This window comes from Bidens hawaiensis, unplaced genomic scaffold (assembly GCF_021521415.1).
Source record: "Bidens hawaiensis isolate Kalapana, Puna unplaced genomic scaffold, B.hawaiensis_p1.1 tig00000296_1, whole genome shotgun sequence".
Lineage (NCBI taxonomy): Eukaryota > Viridiplantae > Streptophyta > Magnoliopsida > Asterales > Asteraceae > Bidens > Bidens hawaiensis.
Genome location: NW_027491024.1, coordinates 562632 through 589600, shown reverse-complemented (window position 1 = coordinate 589600; position 26969 = coordinate 562632). Strand labels below are relative to the sequence as shown.

The 26969-nt window shown below is 35.2% G+C and overlaps 1 protein-coding gene and 1 long non-coding RNA gene across 2 annotated transcripts; one reads left to right on the top strand and one right to left on the bottom strand.

Moving 5' to 3' along the window:
- Nucleotides 1-689: 689 nt before the first annotated feature.
- On the bottom strand, nt 690-4191 carry LOC143620415 (serine/threonine-protein kinase PBL34-like). The gene is made up of 6 exons (XM_077092121.1): nt 4039-4191; nt 3177-3502; nt 2292-2427; nt 2005-2141; nt 1799-1922; nt 690-1305 (listed from the first exon to the last, which is right to left on the bottom strand). The coding sequence occupies exons 1-6, from the start codon at nt 4172-4174 to the stop codon at nt 785-787; spliced, it is 1380 nt and encodes a 459-aa protein (XP_076948236.1). The 5' UTR covers nt 4175-4191; the 3' UTR covers nt 690-784.
- Nucleotides 4192-6401: 2210 nt separating this feature from the next.
- On the top strand, nt 6402-8698 carry LOC143620435 (uncharacterized). Its single transcript, XR_013151338.1, has 2 exons — nt 6402-6656; nt 8261-8698. It is a non-coding gene; the product is annotated as an uncharacterized LOC143620435 (long non-coding RNA).
- Nucleotides 8699-26969: the final 18271 nt, after the last annotated feature.

Below are 26969 nucleotides of genomic sequence, written 5' to 3'. Positions count from 1 at the left end.
TCAGCCTCATGGGCTAATTTTCTAATTTACCTATAGAGCATTCTCATCCCATTCCTCATCTTTATCTCTATAATTACACTAAAAAACAATACATTTATCTCTCCTGTTTAATTAAATAATATATTTTTATGTCTTTATCATTACAGTTTTCTCTCTCCTCTACTCACAACCAATCCAACAAATATTAAAAAATAAATAGGGGCAAACAATGTTCCCCAAATTTTTAAAAAAATCACTACATTTTTCCCTCCACCCTATAATTTACACTCACAACCGCTCAAAACCTCACCCTATAATTTACATACTCTCCTCACATAAATTTAAGGGGATGGGATGTGAATGCTTTAAAGGAAAATATAAAAGAAGAAAAGGCAAAAGACTTTTTTTTTTCTTCAGAATATGTAAGTTCTATTTTGGATTAAAGTGATTCTGATGAAACCACAACATAATAAATAATTCTTGATCTGATTGCTGTTTGAAGGAAGAAAATTAAGTAAATCTATGTAGCCTTGACACCACCATAACATTTAACACCACAGGTTTTTCTTGCAAAAGTTAACATCATTTTTGTACCATAAAAGTTGTAATTCTCAACTTCACAGCTCCTCCTCATAAATTACACTGCCATGAATTGATCACTCTAAATCCATCACAACAACTTTGATTCCAATCTGTTACTTATACTGCTTTAGACAATTACAACTAAATTTTAGAAAAAGAAAAAAATATATATAATAATACCCGAAAATAAATCGATAATTATCATATACCAAACATACCATTCTCAACTCTTCTCATTCGGCTTTGGTGAGTTTTGATTCAACTGCTGATGAAACGGTGACGCACGCGTGCTACTCGATATCGACAGGCTTCTTGGATGCATCGACCCATTTCTTGAAAGCGACCCGTTTTGAACCCGGGCCCCGCTACGGCCATTCGGGCTCGACCCGACCCGTTCGGATTGGACCGTCTGGAAGTAATATGATGAGCTGGCCATGTCTTTTAGAGCTGGCAATGGCTTTAAAGACTCGACAACTTCACTCATCAGCGGTCTGACTTTCGGGTCCCGGCTCAGGCAACGCGCGGCTAATTGGGCCGCCTTTTGGGCTCCTTTTATAGAGAAATGACCTTCGAGACGCGGGTCTATTAGCTTGTAAAACCTCCTCTCTCCCAAATGTGGTCGAGCCCACTCAACAAGATTGTGTTCACCGTTTGGTCGGTTTTTGTCCATTGACCTTCTTCCAGTCAACATTTCGAGTAAAAAGACACCAAAACTATATACATCACTCTTTGCAGTGAGATGTCCTACACAAAAAAACAAATAAAATTTGATGAAACCAACAAAACGGATTTGTAACCAACAAACTAAAATAACTGAACCCAAACAAACAAAAACTGATGATTTAGTTTTCTGTTTTTGTAAAAACTATATTTCTGGTTCGGTTTTGGTTTTGAATGTAATTAAATCCTATCCAATCCAAATGTATGGACTTTCATTTTAAATTTTGAATGTTAAAAGTAATTTATAAGAACTTGATAAACAATGTAACCCAAATATTTACGTTCAAATGTATAACAATTAACTAATCATTACTTAACAAAAAGATTTAAGCCCAAATTCATTATTTCGGGGCTTTTTTCGGAACAAAATTTCAAACCTATATAGTAAAACCGAAACTAAGCGGTTTTTACCGAATTCTCAGTTCTCAGTTTTTGATTCAGTTTTTGAGGTTTTGAGCACAAAACACCCCTAAGTAAAACAAAAGAAACACAGAAAGTCAAGGATAAAAAGTCAAACCTGTCATTACGTATTCGGGGGCTGCATAACCGTATGTCCCCATGACTCGAGTAGAAACATGGGTTTTATCACCCTCGGGGGCGTCTTTGGCGAGACCAAAATCAGAAAGCTTTGCATTATATTCCTGAAAATTTGGATCATTAGAAAGACCAACACTTAAGACAACTCAAGAAAAATCAAATGCATGATAAGTTTGTGATGCATACCGCATCCAACAAAATGTTGGAGGTTTTGAAATCACGGTAAATCACGGGTCTTTTTGCCTCTTCATGAAGAAAAGCAAGTCCCTTTGCAGCCCCAAGTGCAATTTTTATTCGGATAGACCATGGCAGAGGTAAAGACCCTTCAAAATTAAGAAAGATTAATAATTCAAATAACATCATCTTAATTGAAAAGACTATTACGTTTACTGATGATAATAATAATAATAACAACAACAACAACAACAACAACAATAATAATAATAACAATAAGAGGAAAGCAACCAACTTACTTCTAAACAAATGATTCTCCAAGCTCCCTCGAGGCATGAACTCATAAGCTAACAGCCTTTGATCATCTTCAATGCAGTAACCAATAAGTTTAACCAAATTTGGATGAATGAGATCACCTAAATAATTAACTTCCGCCTGCCAATAACACATAAAGATGGCAACTTTAAGCAACCTACTTATAAACAAATCAGTTTGGGTTATGCATATCTGAATCGTTTTATTCAAAAAAGTCTAATTAGGCCTGTAAACGCACCAAATGGTCAGTGAACCATTAGGCGGGAAGTTTGTTCTTCAATAAATGAACGAACACAGACACATCGTTTGTTCAATTAATTAAGCGAGCGAACATGAATAGACGTTCGTGCATGGGTCGGTTTTAGGCTCAAACCATACCAAAAACTAAATATTCCGTTTCTAAGCTTTTGAAAACCGCCCGCTTTCAGGCTTCGGTTTTGCCATTTGGGCTTGAAATTTTGGGCCGACAAAAGGCCCAACATAATGAACTTGGGCCTAAATATTTTTGTTAATTAACAATTAATTGATTATAATACATTTGGGATAGAATACTTGGGATCACTATTTATTAAATTCTTATAAATTACATAAGATTCAAAGTAAAAAATGAAAAGCCACAAATTCGGTTCAGTTTTTAGTTTTAATTACATGCAGGACAGTAACAGAACCAAAAGTTCACTTTTACGAATATATAAAACCAAGCCGACGGTTTTTTGTTTAAAATCGGTTATTTCGGTTTGATTCAGTTCGGTTTCATGCACACCCCTAAAAGTCTACACCCATCAGCCAATCTGCCCATTTTGCTACCTCCAAATTATAAAAAAGTAACAATACTAATAATAAAAAGGAGCATATGGAAAATGTCGAACCAGCCACTCTTTATGGCCTTGAAGCCCGTCATGATTCAGAGTTTTAACCGCAACCGTGAGCCCGGTGCCCGGTTTAACCGGTGCAGTCCCGTTTTCTTCAATCCATCCTTTAAACACGCAACCAAACCCCCCTTCACCAAGAAGACTCTCGGGTCTAAAATTTCGTGTTGCCATTTTCAAATCATTAAACGCAAATTTCCGAAGGCGAGAAGACACTTTTAATTCATCTTCAAACTTTTGGGTGGATGCATTGCTTTCTACTGTACTTGTGGTAGTTGATGACACTACCGGTTGATCTTTGCTAGTATCGTTTGTCAGTTTACTTTCTATTAAAAAAGCCAAAACGCACACCAATTATTCAAAATAGCATATCGTTATCAATTTCAAGATTACTGAAAAAAAACCCTAAATTTGATCATAAAGCAGGGTTTAAACTTTAAAGTAACAACTAATATCAAATAACATTCAAACCACTAAAGATTCAAGAACTAATTAAGAAAGTAACAAGTATTATCAAATAATCAATTTCAAGTTTACAAGAAAACCCCTACATTTTGATCATAAAATAATTGCCTTCCAGTCATTAAAGGGTAACGTTTACATCGAAATAGAAGGCAAACAGACAACAAGCTTCACCGGATAGTCAATTCCCATATTACAAGAAAATCCCCAAATTTGATCATAAACTTTAAACTTGGAACCTAATACAAGAAATCTTGACTAAAGCCTAGAGTTGGCATTAATTACCATAATATAGTAAAAACCCTAAATTTGATGAGAAACTGCTTTAAAGCTAAGAAATGTTGATTAAAGCAATCACAACCCACTAAAGAGTAAATTGATGGGATTAAGTGGAAGTTACCAGAGTGAGTAGTGATGCCACTAATAGAAGTATCAACTTTAGATCTTGAAGAAACACAACTCCCAATTAACTTCCACCTGCTCCAACATCCAATTTCCTCACATTCTTTATGTTTATTATTCTGCCAAGATTCCATCTTTTAAAACAAACCCAGATGGGTTTAGATCCAAAATCAATCAAAACCCATCTCAAGAAACACCCACCTCACAACACATGTCTTCAAACAAAACCAAACCCCACAAAGATTGAAAGAGAGAGATATGTATATAATCTCAGTTCAAAAGCACCCACTACCTAGTTATGTCTACTACACACAAAAAGAAAGATTAAATTAAAGGAACAAAAGAATGACCACTTCAATCCTCTCAAAAAGAATTGAATTCTAAATTATATTAATATTAATATTAAAAAATAATGAATTATACTTACCTAGATTGTGTGGTTTCAAGTAGACCCTGGCTTTACAAAAAGCGTCAAACACGCCACCAAAGTTATATCTATTAACGAGGAGGAGGAGGAGGAGGAGGAGGTATGAATTTTTTCCCAAACCAGTGTTGGTGGGAAAAATATTTACCAAATAGATGTCCTCTAAAGAATATTTACCAATATAGTGTTTTGACAAGATTTTTATTTCCCACTCCTAATTTTATTAGATAAACATAAGATGGGTCATGACATTTCTTTCTTATCTTTTTATTTTAAAACAATAATGCTAATTAAACACTAAAATAATTAAATTATTTTATACAATTGTTTATTTTTATAAAAATATATTATTTAAAAGGTGTGATGGATATATTAATTGAATCTTAACAAATAATTATGAAAAACAATGACTAGTTATATAATATTTAGAGTTTTATTAATTAAAATTTCGTATTCAACCTTGAACACTACTACTCAAAATGGCATATTTGTTTTAATTATATTTATAAGTACATACAAAAGCTTGAAATGCTTTTTAGAAATCATCTTGAAATATAATAATGTATTTGAGTTTAAATATATAAGAAACACTTAAGAATGTATAAGTGTTTTAATTTCTTTTATATTCTTCAACCTAAGTAAAAGCAAGATTTTTTTTTCCTTATAAATTAAAAGCGTTTCTCAAAAAAATCAATTTGAAACCGATTTTTCTTTTTAAGAGTTTTTTTAATTGAAAATATGTTACTAAAATAGGTTTTCGATCTACTAAATAAAATCTTATTTTATTTCAAAAAATTGTTTTCTCCGAACACGTAAAAAAATACGATTTTCTCTTTTAAGAAAAAAACATTTGTCTTATATTTAAACATTTTGGAGCTATTCTTTAACTAGCTAAAGGTTTTTTAAATAGACAAAAGAAAACTATTAAATATTTTAAAGGTAAAAATGGTTCCCATCGAGAACAAAATTTAACATAAACTTTTTATTTATGAAATATTTTTTAAAATAGATAGAAAAACTATTGAAAGAGTTCCTTTCAATTGTCTGTTCTTTTTTTAAAAAAAATAATTACTTTTTTGCTTTATGTTTTAAAAAACCTTTAGCTGTTTTGAATAAATTTTTTTTAAAACATTAAAAAATATATTTACAAAATGTATTAATTTTTTTTATTTACCTTTCTCTAAAAAACATTTGTTAAAATCAAAGTAACTTTTTTTTTCTAGTGAGATTATGAGTGAGAAACAAAAAGCTTGTCAAAACACTATATTCGTAAATATTTTCTAGAGGACACCTATTTGGTAAATATTTTTTTCCACCAACACTAGTTTGGGAAAAGGGCAATTTAGACACTGTTGTGGGAATTACTAGGTGCTGCTCAGTTGGTGGCTTACATAATTAGTTGGATTGAAATTTATATGTAAATTTTTAAATATACGCATATATACCAAAGTTTACATATAAGTTTTTCAATGTTTACTGATTTTGACCAAACGTCGATTATTTGGCAAGTAGTTGATGTCGTACTGACTAGCAATGAAACGACGCATGGGTGTAGTTTTTACAGCCATGACTTTAGGGGCGTAAGCTGGATATCAAGAACAGGTGGTTCGGGCAATGCAGGTAAGGCGGCCCTTTAAATTTGAGTAGTGAATTTCAGGTTATACCACTCAAGTGTGATGGTAAAAAGATTCGAGGGGAGAAAGGATTTCAGGTAAAGGGGTAGTTTGAAATAGCACCTTCTTTAACCTTTAATTTAGAGAATTTTGGTAAAAAATATGATAAAAAGATTAACATCATTGGTTGATTTACTTGGGACGGTTAATTTGGATAGTGAGAGCTATACCCCAAATACTCTAGATGAGACTAAGACCCTGTTTGGGTCCATTCAGACCCTCATGTCTGATTCGGTAAGACATATAGGTGTTTGGTTCGTTATAATATAACATCTTAATCGCTCAGTCACCACTGAACCATTCAGCTTCAAAATTAAGCTGAACCATTCAGAGGACTCATATACCTTTATGCTCTCTTCACCTCTGCACCATCTCCCATCCCAATCTTCACCACCGATCTTTATCATCTGTCTTCAACTCAGCACCGTCGACCATTACCGCCGACGGAGCCGCTATCGCCGTCGGACCTGACGCCACGTCTATTTCTGCCACATCGATTCCATCCTCGTCGCTAACCAAGTACAATTGATATTTCTGATTCAGTCGATTTTGATTTCTATTGCATCCTCAATCGATTCATATTTAATCGAGTTCTGATTTTGATTTAATCTATTTTGATTTAATTCATTTTTTCATTGCTTGATTCAATCAATTTAGTTTAATTGATTTATGATTTTTAGTTTCAGTCTGATCCGTATAGATTTTTGGATTCCATCGGGTCTTGTTAGATCTGGGTTTCGGAATATTGTATATGAGTTATATGGTTTTTTCATTAGATGTGAATTTTGGATAGTGGTTCAATCTCATATGTTTATCATTAGGACCTTGTGATTTATGGATTAGTTTTTCTTATTTTATTTGAATGGAGTAGTGGCTCAATTGCAACTATTTGTACACCTGTTCAGGGATGGTTGGTGAAAAATAGGACAACAGCTGTTTCATAATCCTTTTAATGTATTGATTTCTGAATTTTGATTTTGTATTTGGCGTGATCATTTTTAAATCATTAGATTAATTAGTGTTGATTGCCTACGTTATTCTCCAACTGTTAAATGAGTTGATTTGTGATTTTATATAAATAGACAAAGTTTAGATCAATACCTACACTTTACAATCTTCTCTCAAAATCAGATTGATAACGGGTCAGTTTTGAGACATGGAATTGGGATTTGCAAAATTTTATGAATTGTAACCTTTGTGTTTTATTGGTTGTAGAATATAGGGGATTGAAGCTCAAGATGATATAAAATTTAGTTTCCATATGCCCTACTTGATAGGAAATAATATGTGTATTAACTGCTAATAAAGTTGCCTGCAAATCGATAATGCATTTGAACCTAATATGGTATTTATTAATTCTTTCTTTAATTTTATGTAGATGTTTGATTATGTGATTTGAAGGTGATCACTTGATATTTTGTATTCAAAATGATATAATTAGCTGTAACAATATGAGCTGTGCATGATAGTGTTTAGATGAATGAAACAGATTTCCAAGAATCCCTAATTTTTGTGAATGATTTATGGCATTGGTTGAATAAGCAATTAATTGTTTTTTATTATAGTTTATTTATTATTTATTATTTGATGCATGTTACATTTATTAATTTGAGTACATTGATAACCACAGTGGACAACAATTAACTAGTTTGACTTCTATAAATGTCTTTTATTTATCATGCGGGATGGGTTTGGATATCCAATCCAAACTAATTAAAAGTCAAACTGTCAAAAATGGTTTAAAATGTTTCATATGTACATAATGTTATAAGTAAATGGAATACTTTAATAATGCTCATTTTTTACTTTTAAAAAGTTAGTCAAAATGATTACAACATGTTCATCTTTGACTTTTAAAAGTCAATGTCAAAATTCTCTAAACATGGCCTTATCTCTTAATTGTCATAAATCTGTTACGGGTCTTGAATGTTAAAGTTCTGTGACGGACTTACGGGTCTTAATCGTCACAAATATATGATGCACAAATCTATTAGGGACATTTTGGTAAAATGTTGTCATAGTTTGCATAATAATTAAAGTTTGATTACCATTTTCAAAGTTGTCACAGCTTGCATATTGCTCAAAATGCCATCACTAATGCGTTTGGTTTCATTGCATGTTAGGTTCTATTGCAACTACTTGAAATGCGGTTGGCTTTTAGTTACCCGATAGAACCGAGAGCCTCCCTCCTAGATGAGCCTCCCTCATATTAGATAAACTATTATGTCGGACGAAGAGCATCAGTTTGAGTCCAAGGTCGACGCTGGTGCTTCCAAAACCTACCCTCAGCAAGCCGGTACAAGCGGTGTAGCATCTAAAGCAACTAACTGGTGGTGCATGAGGAGCCTTAGAGGACACTCCATTTTGAACAAGTTTGACTTTCTTTGTGATTTTATTTAATACTATCTAAAACATTTTAATGTAACCAAATATAACTTTAAATGCATCTTTGGTTTTGTTGATGGTGTTGAATCTTTTTATACAAGGATATTATATCAAAATAAAAATGAATATGGAATTTTTTGTATATAGTTAGTTTAACAGTTATATTGATGAACTAATTTTAAGATGTATTTTGGTTGTTTATAATGAAAGTTTGTTTTAGGATGTATTTTGATTGATTATAATGAAAGTTAGGTCATTTTGTACAGTTATTAAGATCATGACTAAACGAATATATTTCATTCAGCATTAAACAACTCAGAGGGGTAAAATAGTCATTCTGCATAGTCATTCAGATGTTGAACCAAACAATACTTACTGCTTCAACACTTACTCACTTAGAGCCTTTTAATCATTCAGACCTCTTTATCATTCAGCACTTAATGGTTCAGCAATTGTCAAACAACCTCTAAATCGGTCTCCATCACAATATTAGAACTCGAAATTACTTAAAAAGTGACATATTTATTACATATTTTTGTCACTCCTAGGCTACAAGCCTTTCGATAGTTGTATTATTTAAGTGAATTGTATTTGTTCTATTTGGACATGTTCGTTTTACATAATTTGTGGGAATTTAAAGGAATTTGAATTAAAATTCCATGACATGGTGTGTTCGTTTCGTTGGGATTGAAATCTTAATTTCATTTTGATGTGTTCGGTTCAAAGAATTGGAATTCAATTCTTTTAAATTCCTTTAAATATAGGAATTCCAAATCTCTCCAAAATGCAAAGGAATTCAAGGAAATTTATTGGAATATTTTCTGAAGTTTTTTTTAACGAGGACAACGAATAAACCATTTTAGCGTTTTTACTTTATTTTGTTTTTAATTTATATTTGAGTTATGAATTTATTATTATTATTATTATTATTATTTTTTAATATTTTTTTGAGAGGTTTTTGATCTTAATAGAAAACCCATAAAAAATAATAAAAAAATCATAACGCAAAATATAAATAAAAAACAAAAAAAATCTAAAAAAAAACTAAAATGTTTTCGCCGTTATCTTCGTTTAAAAAAACGAATTCTATTCATTTGTGGTGATAGATTACAACTCATTTGTCAAACAAACACATTAAGAATGTAATTGAATTTCAACTTCCTCCAATTCTTATTGAAATGTTCAAATTTCAAATCCAATTCTTTCAAATTCCAAATCTTATGCAAATTCTAATTCCATTTCATTATGTGAAACGAACGCGCCCTTTGAGTTTATTGTTTCTAGGTTTCTATACTTTAAACTGTTTTATATATTTGATAAAATAGTAAAATGCTATTGAATAAATCGTACTGCCGATATATCATGTAATTGTTATGTTGTTTTAATTTAAAGATCGTAAAGATTGAATAAAGATAAGCTGGAATGGTTGTTCATATTCATGTGACTTTAGTCTAACAAACAAGAGCACACAAACAAACAAGTTTTAAGTTTTGACAGATCATTAGAAGATAAAATTATTTATACCCACTTAATTAAACAAACGCCGTGAAAGAAATAGGATTCACCCAAATATAAATATGGCCATCTTTTTTTATTTTATACTGTATATGTTTATCTACTTTCTTTTGGGTGTAACAAATATATGTTAAAAGAGTGAACACCAACTAAAGTTAACTAATAAACTAAGCAAAATAAATAATAAACGTTTACAAATACAAATTAAAATCGAAAAAAAAATCATTTTTTGTGTTACTCATTTAACTTGTTAGATCAGTTTTTTATACATTTTATTTCATTTGTCAAATAGAGAAATATATATTTGGGGTGTAACTGAGTCAAGTCAAGCCCGATCTCAGCCCAGTTTGCCTTACAAGAGCTCGAGCATGAGTTCGGCTCGTTCTGAGCTCTTTTTATAAACCTCGAGCTCATATTCTCGGTTTTTTTTCAGGTTTGGGCTTGGCTTGGCTTGTTTATTATTTATTAATTTAATTACATACGTTTTTATTAATTATATATATTTTGAGGAAAAAAACCTTAAACGAGCCGAAGCTCAACTCAAGCTCGTGTAGTTCCTTAAACGAGCCAAAGCTCGGCTCAAGCTCGACTGTGCATCGTGAAATTAATATATAGAAGTCTAAAAGATGTGAAAACTTAAACATAAACAAGGCTAGATGAGCCTAACGTGCCCGTGCAAGGCTCGAACTCCAAAAGGCTCAACTCGTTTGCACCTGTAATATATATAGACTTCACATAAGTATTTGGCTGATTCACGAGTCACGACCCAACTTTTTATATGCATTGTTACTAATTTAATTGCGGAGAAATTCACCTTTGTTTGAAAAATAAAAACCATGGGCATATAAATCGACACACTTATTTAAACAAAAAAAGAGAAGAAGCTCGGTATTTTGCAATAAGCATAGGGGGTAGATTGTAAGTATCCAAATTAGATACGGTAAATTATAGAATAGAATCAAATAATAGCAAAAAGCACTATTGTGCCCGTAGAATACGGGCATGAGCACATATTTGCAATTATACCTTGACACTGTGGGAGGCAAAGGTGCTTAGAGAAAGAAAAACACAAGTCAGTTAAGTTATGTGTAGTGAATGGGTTATAAGATGAGACGTTTTGTGTTATGTGGCGTCCAGTCAGTAAAATGTGGGGTTTTCTTTTATGGGTGTAATGATGTTGTAACTCATATATATATATATATATATATATATATGTATGTATATACATATATATAAGACACATTTGAATATAATAATAATAAAAGAAAAGAAAGAAAGAGCAACAACTGCTACTCCCCCCACCCAAATCGCCCATTTGTAGCCCAGAGGGCGGTATTGTAACCCCTTTATCGCCTCAAAACCATCAAATTTGTCGCCCACTATGTTCGACCTTAAGGGCAGAAAAGAAGAAAAAGAAAATACATATGGGTGTGGGACCCAAGTGTAAGAGGTGACGTGTCAGACAAGTATGTGCATTCAGAAAATATTTCTTGTAAATAGATTCATACCATAAAAATATATTTTCTAATTATACAATAAAATCTCATCACCTGTTGTCACAGCCTGACATCATATCTCGGGCGGGAGCCAGAAACGCGAGTAGTGGTACGGGTGTTTATTTGGCAACGCAAAATTTCATTAGCACCGCATCGAAGTTAGGAAAAATCATCATGGTGTAAACACACCGTGATTTATCTCACAAACTGGGGATAAAACAAATATTTATACAAACATAATTTTATAGGGATACATCATAATATACAAAACATATTTCTTTATTTTTGTGACAACCCACTTATTTAAGTTGAGGTGTCCCGCGGCACTGTTCTTGTTTATTTCCTAACAAGTCACCTGAAATATGTTTAAAAACATTTTATCAGCAAGAAATACTGGTAAGTACTTTAATTTGAAAATGACACATTTTTACAGTACAACATTAAGATGTTTTTACATTTGTTTGCTTAAAAATTACTGAAAGGTACTTATCACTCAACCGTATCTGTGACTTTGGTCATATTATTTATTGGTTAACTCTTGTCCAATAAGTGACGATATTAATAAGAATTGCATACCAAACCCCACAATATCAGTAGTAACCATCTCGTAAGTCTATAAAGACTTAATCGCTATAACGTAATGAAAACATTTTGAAAACATTTGGCCTGTTGTACTTAGGGGTGTCAATCGTGTCGGGTTGGCGGGTTAACGAGTTAAAAATTTCGACTTGGTGTGTTGAGATTCTTCGACCCTAACCCAACCCATATTTTTATTCGTGTCTTGTTGTGTCAACCCATTTAGATCCATTTCATGTTTGGGTTGTGTTTCGGATCAACCCATTTTAGTTTCATATACGAATATGAGTAATATCTATTGAATTAGTAATAAATTAAATTATTAATTACTATTATTCATAAAACTTGTTAACAACTGATGGTTTTTCTTTTAATATACCTTTTACAGTTTAATCTAATAACTGTCGCAACTGGTTTTTCTTTTAATATACCTTTTAAAGTTTAATCAACCTTAAGGTCATTGCGCCTTGCGGGATGGAAGATATTTGGGATAAATCTAATTGTTTTTCTCTCATTCTCAATAACAAATTTACGTTCACATATTTAGCTTAAGATAAGAACAAACGAATAAGTAACTAAAAAATAGATAGTTTATACTAATAAAATGAAGATGTTTGAAGTAAAAAGTAGATAAAAGTAGTGTAACAAGAAATCAGTTTTACATTTAAAAGTTAATTGACATATGCAAAATTAAAAATCTAAGTATTAACTTTAAAATTTAAAACTTCTTTTCTCTAAAATCAAAATATTAGCTTTTTTAAAATTGTTAAACGGGTTAACAGGTCAACTAACTTTTTAACGGGTTGAGTTTCGGTTGACCTGTTCTTTAAACGTGTCAGGTTCGGGTTGACCTATTTAAGAAAACGGGCCGTGTCAGCCGACCCAAAACCTATTTTTTCGTGTCGGGTTCGTTGGGTTCGGTTCGTGTCAAGAATTAACACCCCTAGTTATACTCTATCATGAGTTATACAAGTTTAAAAATCTCAATGACAGGTCTGAAAAACTGGTTATCTCACAAAAATGTGAGTTGTATAAAAAATCGAATGTCTCATCTTGCAAGTTTACAAATTATGAGCTTTCTTGTATTAGGCGCCTAGTTTAATACAATGTAGTAGGTATTAGTATAAGCCAAAAAACTTAAACAATAATCACGAGATTCAAAACTTTAAACGATGACACAAAGTCTCACCTTGTTCAGACAAAAATTTGGATTAGTGTATCAAAGTCTCGACCAATAGGGCATGGTATCATTGCATATACTAGTGGTATTATACCAATAGGGCATGGTATCATGGTTTCGGGTTTCTTATCGGGTTTTGACAAAATACATGTTGGGTATACCTGGTGTTAGGGCCCCCTTCCCGATAGCCCTACTTTGGTGTCGGATTTACTCATAACACAGTTCTACAAATCAAAGTTAATTAAAACATTCACGGAAACGTTAACTTCAATCATTCGATACAAAACATTCGATCTTTTCTTCAAAACATAACATACAACAACATATTTAAAACATCATTTCTTCCATCTTCATATGCCATCCGTTCAATCCATGCCATGCACCACCCTCATGCCAGCTCAATAAACATATTTACCTACGTGCATACTAAAAGTCAGCTACGCTGAGTGAGTTCTAGTTAATCAGGCGACATACAATAAATTCTCATACATTAGCGTATACGTATCCAAAGATACATATTCATACTTCATTCCTGACACTTTATAATTATCCGTAAGAGGACCATTGCATAATATCTATTAGAAGAACAATTACTATCACTCATTGAAGTAACAACTTGAATCACCCATAGAAGGGTATATATAAACTATCCATAAAAGGATCCCTAGATATTATCCATAGAAGGATCTTTAACGTGACCCATAGAAGGGACCCTATATACATTCCATAAAAGGACCACTATACTTTATCCATAGAAGGAGCTCTATACCTGATCCATAAAAGGAACAATATATTGTCCATAGAAGGTACTCCACATAAGGAACGCATGCTCAGTTATATAATATCCGTATAAGGAACGCTAACAAGGTTCACATACTTATTTACGCTATCACATATCGAGTCTAGGCCCTATAGTAGTTTAGAGGGATTTACCATCCTAACTTACTATGCCGGACGTAGATCTCACTTACCATTCATGTACCTGCTTACACATACCTCACATATACGATAATTACATCGTAGCATACGAACACTCTAGGCGTTCTTCACATCATTCATCTAAAAACCATACTCCCTGACGATACGTGCAATATCCGAAGATCGTTTACGCATCGACAAGCATTCATTCATAACATTATTACATCCTATCACATAATTCATCATAGCATACACTTACCATTTAAGGTAAGTGTATTAACATTCACATTGAGTATGCACATAACCCCGGAAACATAACAAGGAAGTGGGACTAGAAACTCACCTGTCTCTGGTCTCTTTCTGAGTTAATAGTGATTCCTTTCTTCAATTGAGCACGGCTAACTGTATATCAGTTAGACGTATCAATTTCCTAATCCTATACTCTTTCTTTAGGTTCCACCAGAAATGGTTAAGTCTGGTCTATTCTAATAGCATTGTATTTGAATATCTTGTATTCGAATGGTGTTAGAATACATTTGTGTTAGCATACAGTTGTATTCTAATGGCATGTGATTAGAATACATTTGTGTTAGCATACATTTGTATTCTAATGGCATGTGATTAGAATACATTTGTATTCCAATGACATGTGATTAGAATACATTTGTGTTAGCATTCAACTTGTATTAGAATACCTTTGTATTCGATTCTAAGTATTGTATTTGAATGGCCCATTGTAATCGAATGATACATTGTATTCAAATGAGCTGCTGCATACGGTCCTTTAATCACCATTCCTTTACATCTCATGATATTAACACTTTATTATGGCACTATATCATCCTTAACTCGTTTCCATTTCCGTTTTCGGCCAAGACTTAACCCGTTTATCCATAAAGCTTGAACCTTTATGGGTTTAAAACAATTAAAGGCTAGAGCTAGGGTTTCTTTATGAGCCGTATATATCCATGAGTTTGTTAAGTCCATTTTAAACATAAAGTTTGCAACTTTATGGTTCATTTAGACCCGATCTTCTCTAGGGTTAAGTTTTAGGGCAAACCGTTCATAAAAACATAACCTTTAAGGATAAAGAACATACCTTTATGAGTTTTTAGCTATTAAGGTAGCTTATTCCTTGTAAAAGGAACACTTCCTATATTCACGCACCTTATTGAATCGTCTTTGCTTTCTGGGTTAACTTTCTTACTCCTGACTTTGCAGTCACCGAGTGGTGTTCATGTGTTTTAGCTATTAAAGTAGTTTGTCCATGAGGCCCTTAATGTACCAAGTCTCGCCTCGTCCTTCAAAGGGGATTTGTTTCATATTATATTAATGCTAACGCCTAAGACGACGCTTTATCACAACACAACTATTTATCACAACCAACATGCACTCAAGACAATTCATATCATAATTAATAAACACCAGTCTAAACTTCAATATAAAACAACACGCATCGAGTCATTAATAAGTTACACATAGATTTAAAGCTTATGACTAGTAACTAGCCTTCTTAAGTGGTCTTTTCTAAGCATACGGAGGAAACCGTTAAACCTCAAGCATTCTTCTCTACTTCACGCCCTTCCTTCGGATTCCTGCAGTCCCTTGCTAGGTGCCCACATCCTCCACAGTTGTGACACCTATGGTAATCCTTACACTTGCAGAAGGAATGTTCTGCTTTTCCACACCTGAAGAACACACCTAATCCCATTCTGCAATCCCCCCGAGTGTTTCTTCCCACATTTTCCACATACCGGGAACTCATCCTTCCTTGTCTTCTTCTTAAGGGAGTCCTCATCATTAGCTTCATCTAGTTTTGGGGTTGGGTTCTTTTTCTTCATTTCGACCTTCTCCTTTTCACTGGTGGCAAGGTCATCATATACAATCTTGGCCAATTCCAAGGCTGAATCAAATGTTGCTGGTTTATTAGCCCTAACCAATGTTCGGACACTTTGCAGTAGTCCCCTGATGTAGCACTTGATTCTTTTTGCTTCGGTATTAACCATGTCGGGAACCAACATAGACATGCGGTTGAACTCAGTGGTGTATTCACGGTGTGTCATTTTTCCTGCCTTCAGATTCAAAAAGTTCATCTCAGCTCTCTCACCTCAGCATCTGCACATAATCGCTTCATCACTAACTCCTGCAGGTCATCCCACTTCATAGCTTTAATCTCTTGCCGGGTCTTCCTCTGTTCCACTGTCTCCCACCAGAACATGCCTCATCACCAAAGGATTGGGTAGCATAACCCACAACTTGATCAGAACGGCACTCGCTAATTCGAATAACCTTGTCCTTTGCAGTTATCCACTGAAGAGTAGCTGTCGCGTCTTCCAAGCCAGTTAACTTTGGTGGGTCACATCCCTTGAACGATTTGTAGTTACACCAACCTCTTCCTCTTTTTCTTGCACCAACCTTCACATATCTGACCTCACTCGATTCAACTTTCTCTCTTTCGTCATCTTTCTTACCATTCTATCCTGACCTCTCAGCAGTTCTTGCATGTCTTCCAACAGACTTTTCAGGTTGCAGGTTCTTCACTGCCTGATGTGCTAAAAATAGTTATATATTTATTAACTAAAAATAAGCTAATCTAGACATTAAGTAATCGTTCTATACTCTTAACTTAACTAAAACTACTAACCGGCAAGTGTACCGGTTGACTCTAGTACAGCTAAGTAAGTCCGGATATCGAACCCACGAGACTCTATAAATTACGAAACTAGCAAATTAGACTCAACTACAAGACACGACTATTTAAAAATAATATTTGAGGGGGTTTTTTAAACTAATTATTAATAAACTAAAAGTAACCCTAATTAATTAAAATAATAATAAAATCTAATCATTACTTAAAACCTAATTAATTAAATATTATAAACTTAACCCTAATTAAATAAAATATAATAAACTATTATAAAACTGAGATTAACTCAGATAAAAATAACTACATAGGCTAGAATCCCCAAAGTTACGGTTATTAATTAACTGGAAAACTTAAGTTATGGAACTGGGATTATGAAATATACCCTTGACAGGAAACCCGAACATGACCCTTGAACTTCAAGAAGACGCCTATAGATTTCTAACAAGTTTTAAGACTCACCAGTTTTATGAATTAAACTTCCTTACGGTTATTTAGTAATTTATGTCTAAGTATCTTTATGACGAAATCTTACCTTACAGCGCGGAAATCAAAGATAGCAAAGCAGACTCAGTTAACTTAATAGACTAAGCTGACAATCAAACCTAGACGGACTCCTTACGAAGAAATAAATCTAGAAATCCTGACCAACGAAGATTTATCTGCCTATCACCTTATAGCTTTCTAGGCTAGCAGCTCACTTTTATCTGTTTAATTAGTTTGATTGTTTCTATGATTTTAATCGATATCAATCACAAACTAGTCAAGAATACACAGTGAATGACCTAACAAAACCCTATCCTATGAAACAATCAATAAAGGCAATGTGAAACAATAAATCCAAGTAAACAAAACCAAGCAATCATACGCCTCAATTTAATCAAACTCAATAATTTACTTAGAACATAAAATCCATAACAAAAAGAAATCTAAACAAAATCAAACCAAACAAAGGTTCATCACAAGCCTAGGCAGCAATAAAAATTTAGCCTACCATCTTAAAATCAAAGAAACCAAAATAATTAAGTTTAACAGCCAAGTTCATAACTAAAATAATAAATTCAAACCGAACTATGATGATGTTTGGTTGAATAGGTGTTGAACCCAAACGATATCGACTCGACCCAACGGCTTTCTTCTCTCTATTTTCTTCTTCTTTTCCCTTGCGTTGATTTCTTTCTTTCGTCCGTAGGGTTTTTTCCCCCTTGCCCAGCTTCTTTTTCTAGTTAATATATAGGCATATTTATATATCTCTTATAATTGCCGACCTAAATTTCTTTTTAAACCAAAATATTTTCGGTAGTGGGCTTTTAGATTCTTATTAGGCTCTTAGACAACTCTCCAAACAATAAATATATCAAAGTAATTACAGGAACCAGGAGCATTCGTTTTACTTCTTTTCTTTTGTAATGTGTGGACCCCGGTAACCCTACTGACGCATCTTTTTCTTCTTTTGTTTTCTTATTTTCCCATGTAGGTTGAGAGCTCTTTTTAATCATTATGGCCATTCTTTATATTATAACTGATGCATCAAAGCTCACAATCCATATGACTAGCACTATAAAATAATAAACCATTAATGTTGTGCTCATCAATAAGTAAGATTAACTTTATTTTAAAAACATGTAGCCATGCTACGTTGAACAAGATTATATAAAATAGCATAAAATAAAGTTATTAATCATATAAATGCTTGGTTCAATAATTCGATCTTGGGACTCAAGTTTAACAAAAAATATGTTTTAGCTCGTAGTCTCTTGAAACCTTTTAAATCCAAATGTGAACTAGCTGGGAGTAATATTTAATAAAAATGTAGTTCAAAAGTACGTAAAAGTGAAGGAAATATTTATATAAAAATATGTATATTTTAAACCACATTAAATATCCCCAAACTTACTCTTTTTTCGTCCCTGAGAGTCTAATGCCGTGGAATCAGAATCGGAAAATATAGTCTTAAAAACATATAGGTTAATTTAAAGCTCTGAAAAACGCAAAAACTGCGATCACCGATATTGTTGTCCACTTAAACCCATGCCTTAATCTTAATGGGACAAATAAGATCCAACAATTATATTACTCAGTGGTTTACACAATTGAGGCCCGCTTATTTTCAGTTTTTACCAGAACAGACCACCCCAACTTGACTTAAACCTCCAAATTAGCAGATTTATAATTTTTGTTGCTTTAAAACTTTTGTTGCTCTATATTTTTTTTATGAATAGTTAAGACGATCAAGGGTATTGTTTATCCACCTAAGCTTAAGCATCAAATTCTACCTGCAGCCATTAGATACGATTAAGGTACAATTAATTAATAGCTAGTGTTCCCCACAACATGACATACCCCGTTATCAAGCAATACACCGAACCATCACCATAGGTGAGTATGCAAAATTTCATCTGTAGGGATTACATGTAGCGTGTCCCTTGTGGTTCGTTTCTTAATGGTAATGAGACGCGAGCAAGGGGACCCCACATGGTTAACAGCGTGGATGATCAAGTCAGTAGTGTATTTTTACTTTTGTACGTAGTGATCATGTTTATTGACTTATGTGGCAGAAATTTGCGGGTTTGCTCTTTTTTAGCTTTATTTTAAATATTCACAACCCCACTTAGTAATTGTGAATACCCAGATGAATAGACTGCATACAGACCCATGGTCTCCGGATCCGAGGCATCCCATTAATACAAGAATTAAGGTTATAAAACCATACGCCAATGAGGTGTAAAACACTAAGTCTAGCAGTTTATGATTTATATCACAGGCTACACGGCATACTCTAACGTTAAACCTACCCAAACATCATATGATAACGTATTCAAATTTAAAATTTATAATATTTTCACATTCATACCAAGAATTGAGGCTTGAGTATGGCCCGACCTTTCATTACTTATTTTCCACGGACAAAACGTTTTACCCACAAGAGATTTCCGTTTTACCCATTTTATCAAATTGCCCTTTCATTTTCAAGGCTAAGCCTACCGACACATCCCAAGTTAAGTGCGTTTTCTTTTATTTATCTCATATTAATTATTAGTAGTTTGAAAAACCCATTTCCGATAAATATCATCATCTCCCACTTTAACGCAAAAAACTATATTCAAGGGACACATTTTTTTAAGAACTTTTTTTCATTTTTTTATAAATTTTTTTATTTATTTTTATTTTAAATTAGAATTAAACTATGACTCAAATATCCTACCCCTACACTTAAATTTTGCATTGTCCTCAATGCAAGGATAAGGAGGACTTAAAATAAAATAAAAAATAAAAATAAAATACGGTTGGACCACAAAAAAAAAAAAAAACTAAAAACCTAAAAAAAATAAAAAACAAAATACAAAATAAAAAGTTAATAAACTAGATAATGGAAAAGACTTAGCTGGTAATTTCCGAATGAAACATGATGCCAAAGTCTTCTTCCATGAATGCCCTCCAACTACGAACGTGCTCAGCAAACAGTAACTCCTTCTCTCATACACAAACGTAAGCGGCCAAACAAAACAAACATATCTAAAAATGTATCTTATCAAACTAATAGATATTATGCAATTAAAGTATTTTCACCAACCAACAAATATATAAAATAATCATGAATAATCAGGAGCAAATAATAAATATAAAGTATACGGATCCACTGCTACATCATCCCTACACTTGTCTTTTTCATTAAATTCTTCCTGTTAGTGCACGGAAATTTGACACTGTGGATATGTTATCCTGACATATAATCTGGATCAATTATCCTTAGAATGTGTTGCAGATCCTGTCAGGATCAGTGATCCTCAGTACTTATTATTTATTAACGATTTTTCTTTGTTATGTTGATATTTTTGGTAGGTACAACGGCTAATGACCAAGTCAAAACAATAATCCCGCCATCAAATTAATAAAACGCGTGGATAATTAAGGAAAGAGTTATATTGAAGGCAATTGCGAATTTTTAGTGATTATTAGTTAATAGTCTTTATTATTCATAACTCCATTGAGTTATTATCTTTTATGTATAAATAGAGACTATGATCAGCTAGGAAAGGACACACAATCGACTGCGAATACAACAACAATACACACACACACTTAGAAATCATTGTATTACTAATCATAATCTCCACCATTGTAACCCGATTTTTGAGTAATAAAGTGGTGATAGAAGATTTGTCATCACCCGGGGTTTTTGTGCCGGAGATTATTATAATCACGTACCATCCGACCAAAGATTACCTTGTTAATCCTTGACCGAAGCAATTCGACCAAAGATTACCTTGCTAGTTTTTGACCGAAGTAAGATTATCATAATCAAGGGCTTTTCCTCGTAACAAATCCTTGTGTTCATCATTATTTCTCTTACATATCCATTATTATCATCTTACATATACATTATCCTTAGCCGATTTTTATCCAAAACAATTTGGCGCCCACCGTAAGGCAATTGGTGCTATAATCCAGAATATACCCTATCAACATTCAACCTTTCATACCCATATCACCATCAATGGCCTCTCTATCAACCTCTGTTTCATCAACCATGCCATCTTCGGTTCCTCTCTCATCAAGAACTTTGCCGCCGATGCCTCCTCCAATCACGGGAGCACCGAGGGCTGTTGCTGCTGGAAACAAGACGAAAATTCCAGTCTTTCAGAGCTCAAAGACCACTGCTGCCACATCGGTGGTTAACTCTAAAAATGATGTTTCTGCTATGTTTTCACAGGTTATGGCATACATGGAGCAGCAGAACAAAACCAACCAGAAGATCCTACGTGAAATTGAAGATCTCAAGAAGAATAAGAGGCCACTGGAGGATCAGACTCCTTTAATGCCAAGGATTCTGGATTTCACTACTCTAGGATCTGTGGCTCAACAGACTCAAGGATCCTCCATCTTCCAGCAAGGATCCTCTATCCTTCAACCAGGATCTATGGGTCAGTACGCTCAGGGATCCTCGATTTTTAACAAGGATCATCTATCCTTCAACAGGGGTCCATGGGTCAGCAAACCCAAGGAACCTCGTTCCCTCGAAAAGGATCATCTATCCTTCAACAAGGATCCAAGGGTCAGCAAACTCAAGGATCCTCGTTCCTTCAGCCAGGATCCTCTGGGATTTATCACCAAGGATCCTTCAACTCCCAACTTCAAGGATCCTTCTTCCAGAATCAAGGATCCTCAGGACTTCAACATCAGAGGTCTTTGGAGGTTTATGAAGGAGACATCATCCCCATGCAAACCATTGCCTCTGGTGGACCAGCTACCATAGCAGATGCTTCTTATCTTGGCTACATTTCTAGGATACCAACGTTCAATCAACCGAGAGGTAACATGTATAATCATATATCCTTAGACACTAACCTTGACTCTATGCAGGATACAAGCATCAACCAAGCTATGCCTAAGGAACTTCAGAAGCTTAAGGATATGATATCCAGCGTGCCAGGAGTGGTCCGTCCAATCCCTGAAATACCAGAAGGAAGCCACAACTTGTCCAGATTTGCTCCACCTATTTGTGATGCTGAAGTCCCAAAACGATTTCAGACCCCCAACATGAAGGTGTATGATGGGTCAACTAATCTCGAAGAGCACGTGGCTCAATATAAGGAGAGGATGGAGATTATTCCAAATCCTGAAAGACTCAAGGAAGCATGTCTATGCAAGGTTTTCGGATCCACACTAACAGGATCTGCACTTAAATGGGTGCTAAGTCTTCCTCCCTATTATGTTACTTCTTTTTCGCATTTAGTTAACTGTTCAACAGCCAATTTTCTTGTAGTAGGAAATTTGAGAAGTTAACTAGTGATTTGTATAGAGTTTTCCAACCTTATAACGAGTCTCTTAGGGATTATGTTACAAGGTTTGGCAGGGAGGCCCTAGAGATCCCTAGTCTTGATATGGCTACAGCTGTTGAAGCATTCAAGACGGGACTTCAAAGGGGCTCCCCATTTTATGACGATCTTGTGATGACCCCATGCAGGACTTTAGATGAAGTCAGAAACAGGGCACTCAGATTTATAAGGCTAGAGGATGACAAGAAGATCTAAGAACGGTTAGGAGCTCCAACGAAACAAGAGTCACCTAACCAGAAACAAGGATCCTCATTCAGGAACAACGAATCAAAGCCGTACTCCAAATTCAACAATCAAAATGTTCGGGCAGTTGAAGAAGGAGAAGATGATGAGGACTACCCAAGTATTTCCGAATATTGCTTCTCTGTTGATACTCATGGTTTGATTTGTGCCATGAAGGATCTTGGAGAGAAGGCAAGGTGGCCTCGAAAAAATGAGAAACAACATCCTTCAAAGACAAGTCCAAGTGTTGTGCATTCCATGAAGACTTTGGCCATCAGACAGAAGGTTGTATTGGTTTAAGGAGGGAAATTGGATACCTCCTGAGCAAGGGTCATTTCAAAGAGCTCTTGGGAAGAAAAAAGTCTAGGATCCAGGATACTGAAGATGTACCATAGAAAGCAACTCCGCCCCCACCAAACGCACAAGTAATCAACTATATCTCCGGTGGCTAAGATATATGCGGTACTTCTTTCTCCTCAGCAAAAAGACACGCCAAAGAAACAAAGTTGGAGTACGGAGACCGACCAGTCATATCTACTACTTTGACGACTGACAAAAGAATCTTCTTTGACGAAGAAGATAAGACAAGCATCCGGGATCCTCACCACGATGGTTTGATTAACTTTATTTATTGCTAACCATTATGTGCGTAGGATCCTAGTCGATGGTGGAAGTTCAGTCAACATCATCCAACATGACGTACTACAGAAAATGAACATCCCGGACTCGGAAATCATCTCGAGAACGTCGGTGCTAGTGGGTTTCAGTGGTGAAAGTAAGAAAACATTGGGGGACATCAAACTCCCAATATACATCGAAGGGTTAAACTCTTACCAAAAGTTTTGTGTTATTGACAGTCTTTCTTGTTGCAACGTTATTCTTGGCAGGCCTTGGATACATGGAATGAAGGCTGTAGCCTCTACTTACCATCAGTGCATCAAACTACCAACTCCTTGGGAAGTAGTAAGGATATATGGTGACCAAGTGGAAGCCAAGAATTATTATTCTTCATCAATGAAGCCGACAACTAAACAAACGATAACATAGCAATTACAGCAAAATCCTAGGGACGTGCTGGAAGCTTGGGAGCGAGACGTAAAAGAAGTATCTTTAGATCCTGAAGATCTAGACACGAAGGTGTTCCTAGGATCCTGTATCCCTGACGAGATCGAGGAGGATATAATATCCTTCCTAAAACGACGAAAATCCACATTTGCCTTCAGACATTCAGACATGACAGGTATTTCTAAGGAGGTAATTACTCATAAGTTGGGCCTTGATTATTATATTAAACCCGTCCATCAGAAGCGAAGGAAATTCGCTCCTGAGAGGAACGCGATCATACAAGAGAAAGTTGAAAAACTTCTTAAGGCCGGTATGAACAGAGAGGTTAAGTATCCTCGATGGTTGGCTAATGTGGTTGTTGTTTCTAAAAAGAATGGAAAGTGTAGGGTGTGTGTCGATTTCACCGATTTAAACAAGGCATACCCCAAGGATCCTTTCCCGTTACCACATATAGACTCCATGGTGGATGCAACGGCAGGGCATGAGATGCTTACCTTTATGGATGCTTCCTATGGATTTCAAAAAATTCAGATGGAACCATCTGATCAAGAGGATACAACATTCATGATTCCTTCCGGCATATATTGTTATATTGCTATGCCGTTCGGACTAAGAAATGCAGGGGCAACATATCAAAGATTGGTCAACATGATGTTCAAAGATCAGTTAGGCAAAACCATGGAAGTCAACATAGATGACATGGTAGTGAAATCGAAGAGGGTTGAGGATCACCTTAGAGATCTCGTAGAAGCATTCAATATCCTTGACCAGTATAACATGAAACTGAACCCGTCAAAATGCCATTTTGGTGTTAAGGCTGGAAAGTTTCTAGGATACATGGTGACCAAAAGGGGAATAAAAGCAAGCCCCGAGCAGATAGAAGCCATCATTAATTTAAAGTCTCCTGTGAATGCTAAAGATGTCCAAAGACTCACGGGAAGAATAGCTGCTCTCAACAGATTCATTTCCAGATCCTCAGAGAAGTGCAAAGACTTCTATGATATCTTGAGAAATAATAAAATGTTTGAGTGGATGTAGGTTCCCAGCCGGATCTACACGGAAGTATCTCGTACTCGTAGGTGCGGAATCCCTACGTACGACGATACGAGCGTAAGGTGTCAACTACGTTAATACCGAACACGAACACACGTTATAATACCCAAAAGACACGTTGTATTGCAACCTTTCAACACGTGACAAACAATCACAATTACACGTACTGGAATCGACTTACAATACAAGCCATAACATAGGTATATAAAGACTTCGACAACTTCGCCTAACAGACTAGGCGAAGTTGTCATTAACTTCGCTTGTCCACAAGTTTGCTTATATCAGGCAAACTTGTGAGACAATCTATCTAAACCAAAACAAAACAAACTAACACGATTACAGACACTATATACTGAACTACTGACATAATGCACCAACAGACTCCCCCTTGGCAGTAGCTTCATATCTCTATCTTTACTCACTTGTCTTGTAATACAAAAATCTCGAGTCAACCGTTTTCAAGCATGAACACCTTCTCTGACACAAACGGAAACTACTCTCTGATATTTCTTGGCTTCGTCTTTCCATGCAGGAATATAGAATATCTTTTTCTCGTCTAGCACCTGCAAGTCCGCTTGAGACAGATTTACCAAGTGCATAGGGTCATTGAGCGTAGCCTTCTTTCCATCTAGGCTGCTCTTCCCATTCAGATTCATTACTTCCCATATCTTGACCCACATTTGTCTTATCAACTTCTGGAATTTCATGCTCAACATTTTCCTCCACAATCTCTCCCTCTTCAATCTCACTATCAATCACAATCTTAGCTCCTATTTTTTCAATTTCTTCGACAAGTAACACATCGTCGTCACCTACAATATCATCATCCAACATCTCCTCATCATCCACTACCACCACATCATCACCCCCTGATCCACCTGCTGCACCAGCTGACTCCCCCTGAGATGTGGAAGTCCCAAGAGTTTGTTCAGTTCTTGGCAACTCACCACCTGCACCTTTCGATGCATTGGGATCATTGTCTCTATCATTACTCTTCTTCGTCCTTAACTCATCTCCCTTGCAGCTCGTCTCCCCCTGAGATGCTAAGAACTGTTTCAAAGCATCAAAAAGTTTACCGTGCTCAACCAGGAGGGACGACTGAATCTGATTTTCTGCAACAAGGCGCTGAATGGCGTGAGTCTGGATCAGGTTGATTCTTGATTGTTCTGCCACGACCCTTTCAAGAGCTGCTATCCTGTCTGAGTCAGATAAAGTTGCATCAAAATCAAATCTCATATGAGAAATGTCTTGAGCATACGGTGGAGGGATTCCTAAGGTAGCCGGAACATCAGAAACAGGCTGAAAAGTAACCGCAGGTGGTATTGTAACAAATAAACCCACGGTGGCAACCAAAGTCGACTCAACAAATCTTGCTACAACCTCCGATGGAGTAAGAGTAGGAGGTGGCAAGGAAACAATTTCTGGAGCCGAAAACTGAAAAGTAGTGGGTGGAATGCCAAAGGAAGATGATGTAGATATCACGGGAACACCCGAGGTGATCGGTCCTGTCACAGTCATCAAAGCAGGGACCATAGTCATACCAGATAAAGCGGGTGGAGAGAAACGAACCACCCTCGAGCTTTCACCAGCTCCCGAGCCTTCACCCGTTCTGACCCTTTTCGATCGACGAATCAACCAATCTAACTCCTCCTCAAAGTCCGATTCACTATCATCTGCGTCTTTCTTTATTTTTCCATGTATTCTTTCTTGGGCGACCAGAATCTGTCTTGCTTCAGCAATATCATCAGCTGAGGAGTCAGAGTCGGTTCTTTCAGAATCAGCTACAGGCGTAGCTACCAGCGACACATCAACACCAGAAACCTCTGCAACTGAGACCTAAATGTCTGCCTCAGGATCAACTCGTTCCATATCAAAGAACCCTTGGCCACCAAAAGCAGCTTCAAGGTCTACTTGTTCCTCCGGTGTCACAACAGGAGC

Coding starts and splice junctions, on each gene's coding strand:
- LOC143620415 (XM_077092121.1), bottom strand. CDS start 4,174: ATGGAATCTTGGCAGAATAATAAACATAAAGAATGTGAGGAAATTGGA. Junction 2,428..3,176: donor AAGGCCATAAAGAGTGGCTG/GTTCGACATTTT, acceptor TGTTATTGGCAG/GCGGAAGTTAATTATTTAGG. Junction 1,306..1,798: donor CCCCGAATACGTAATGACAG/GTTTGACTTTTT, acceptor TTTTTTGTGTAG/GACATCTCACTGCAAAGAGT.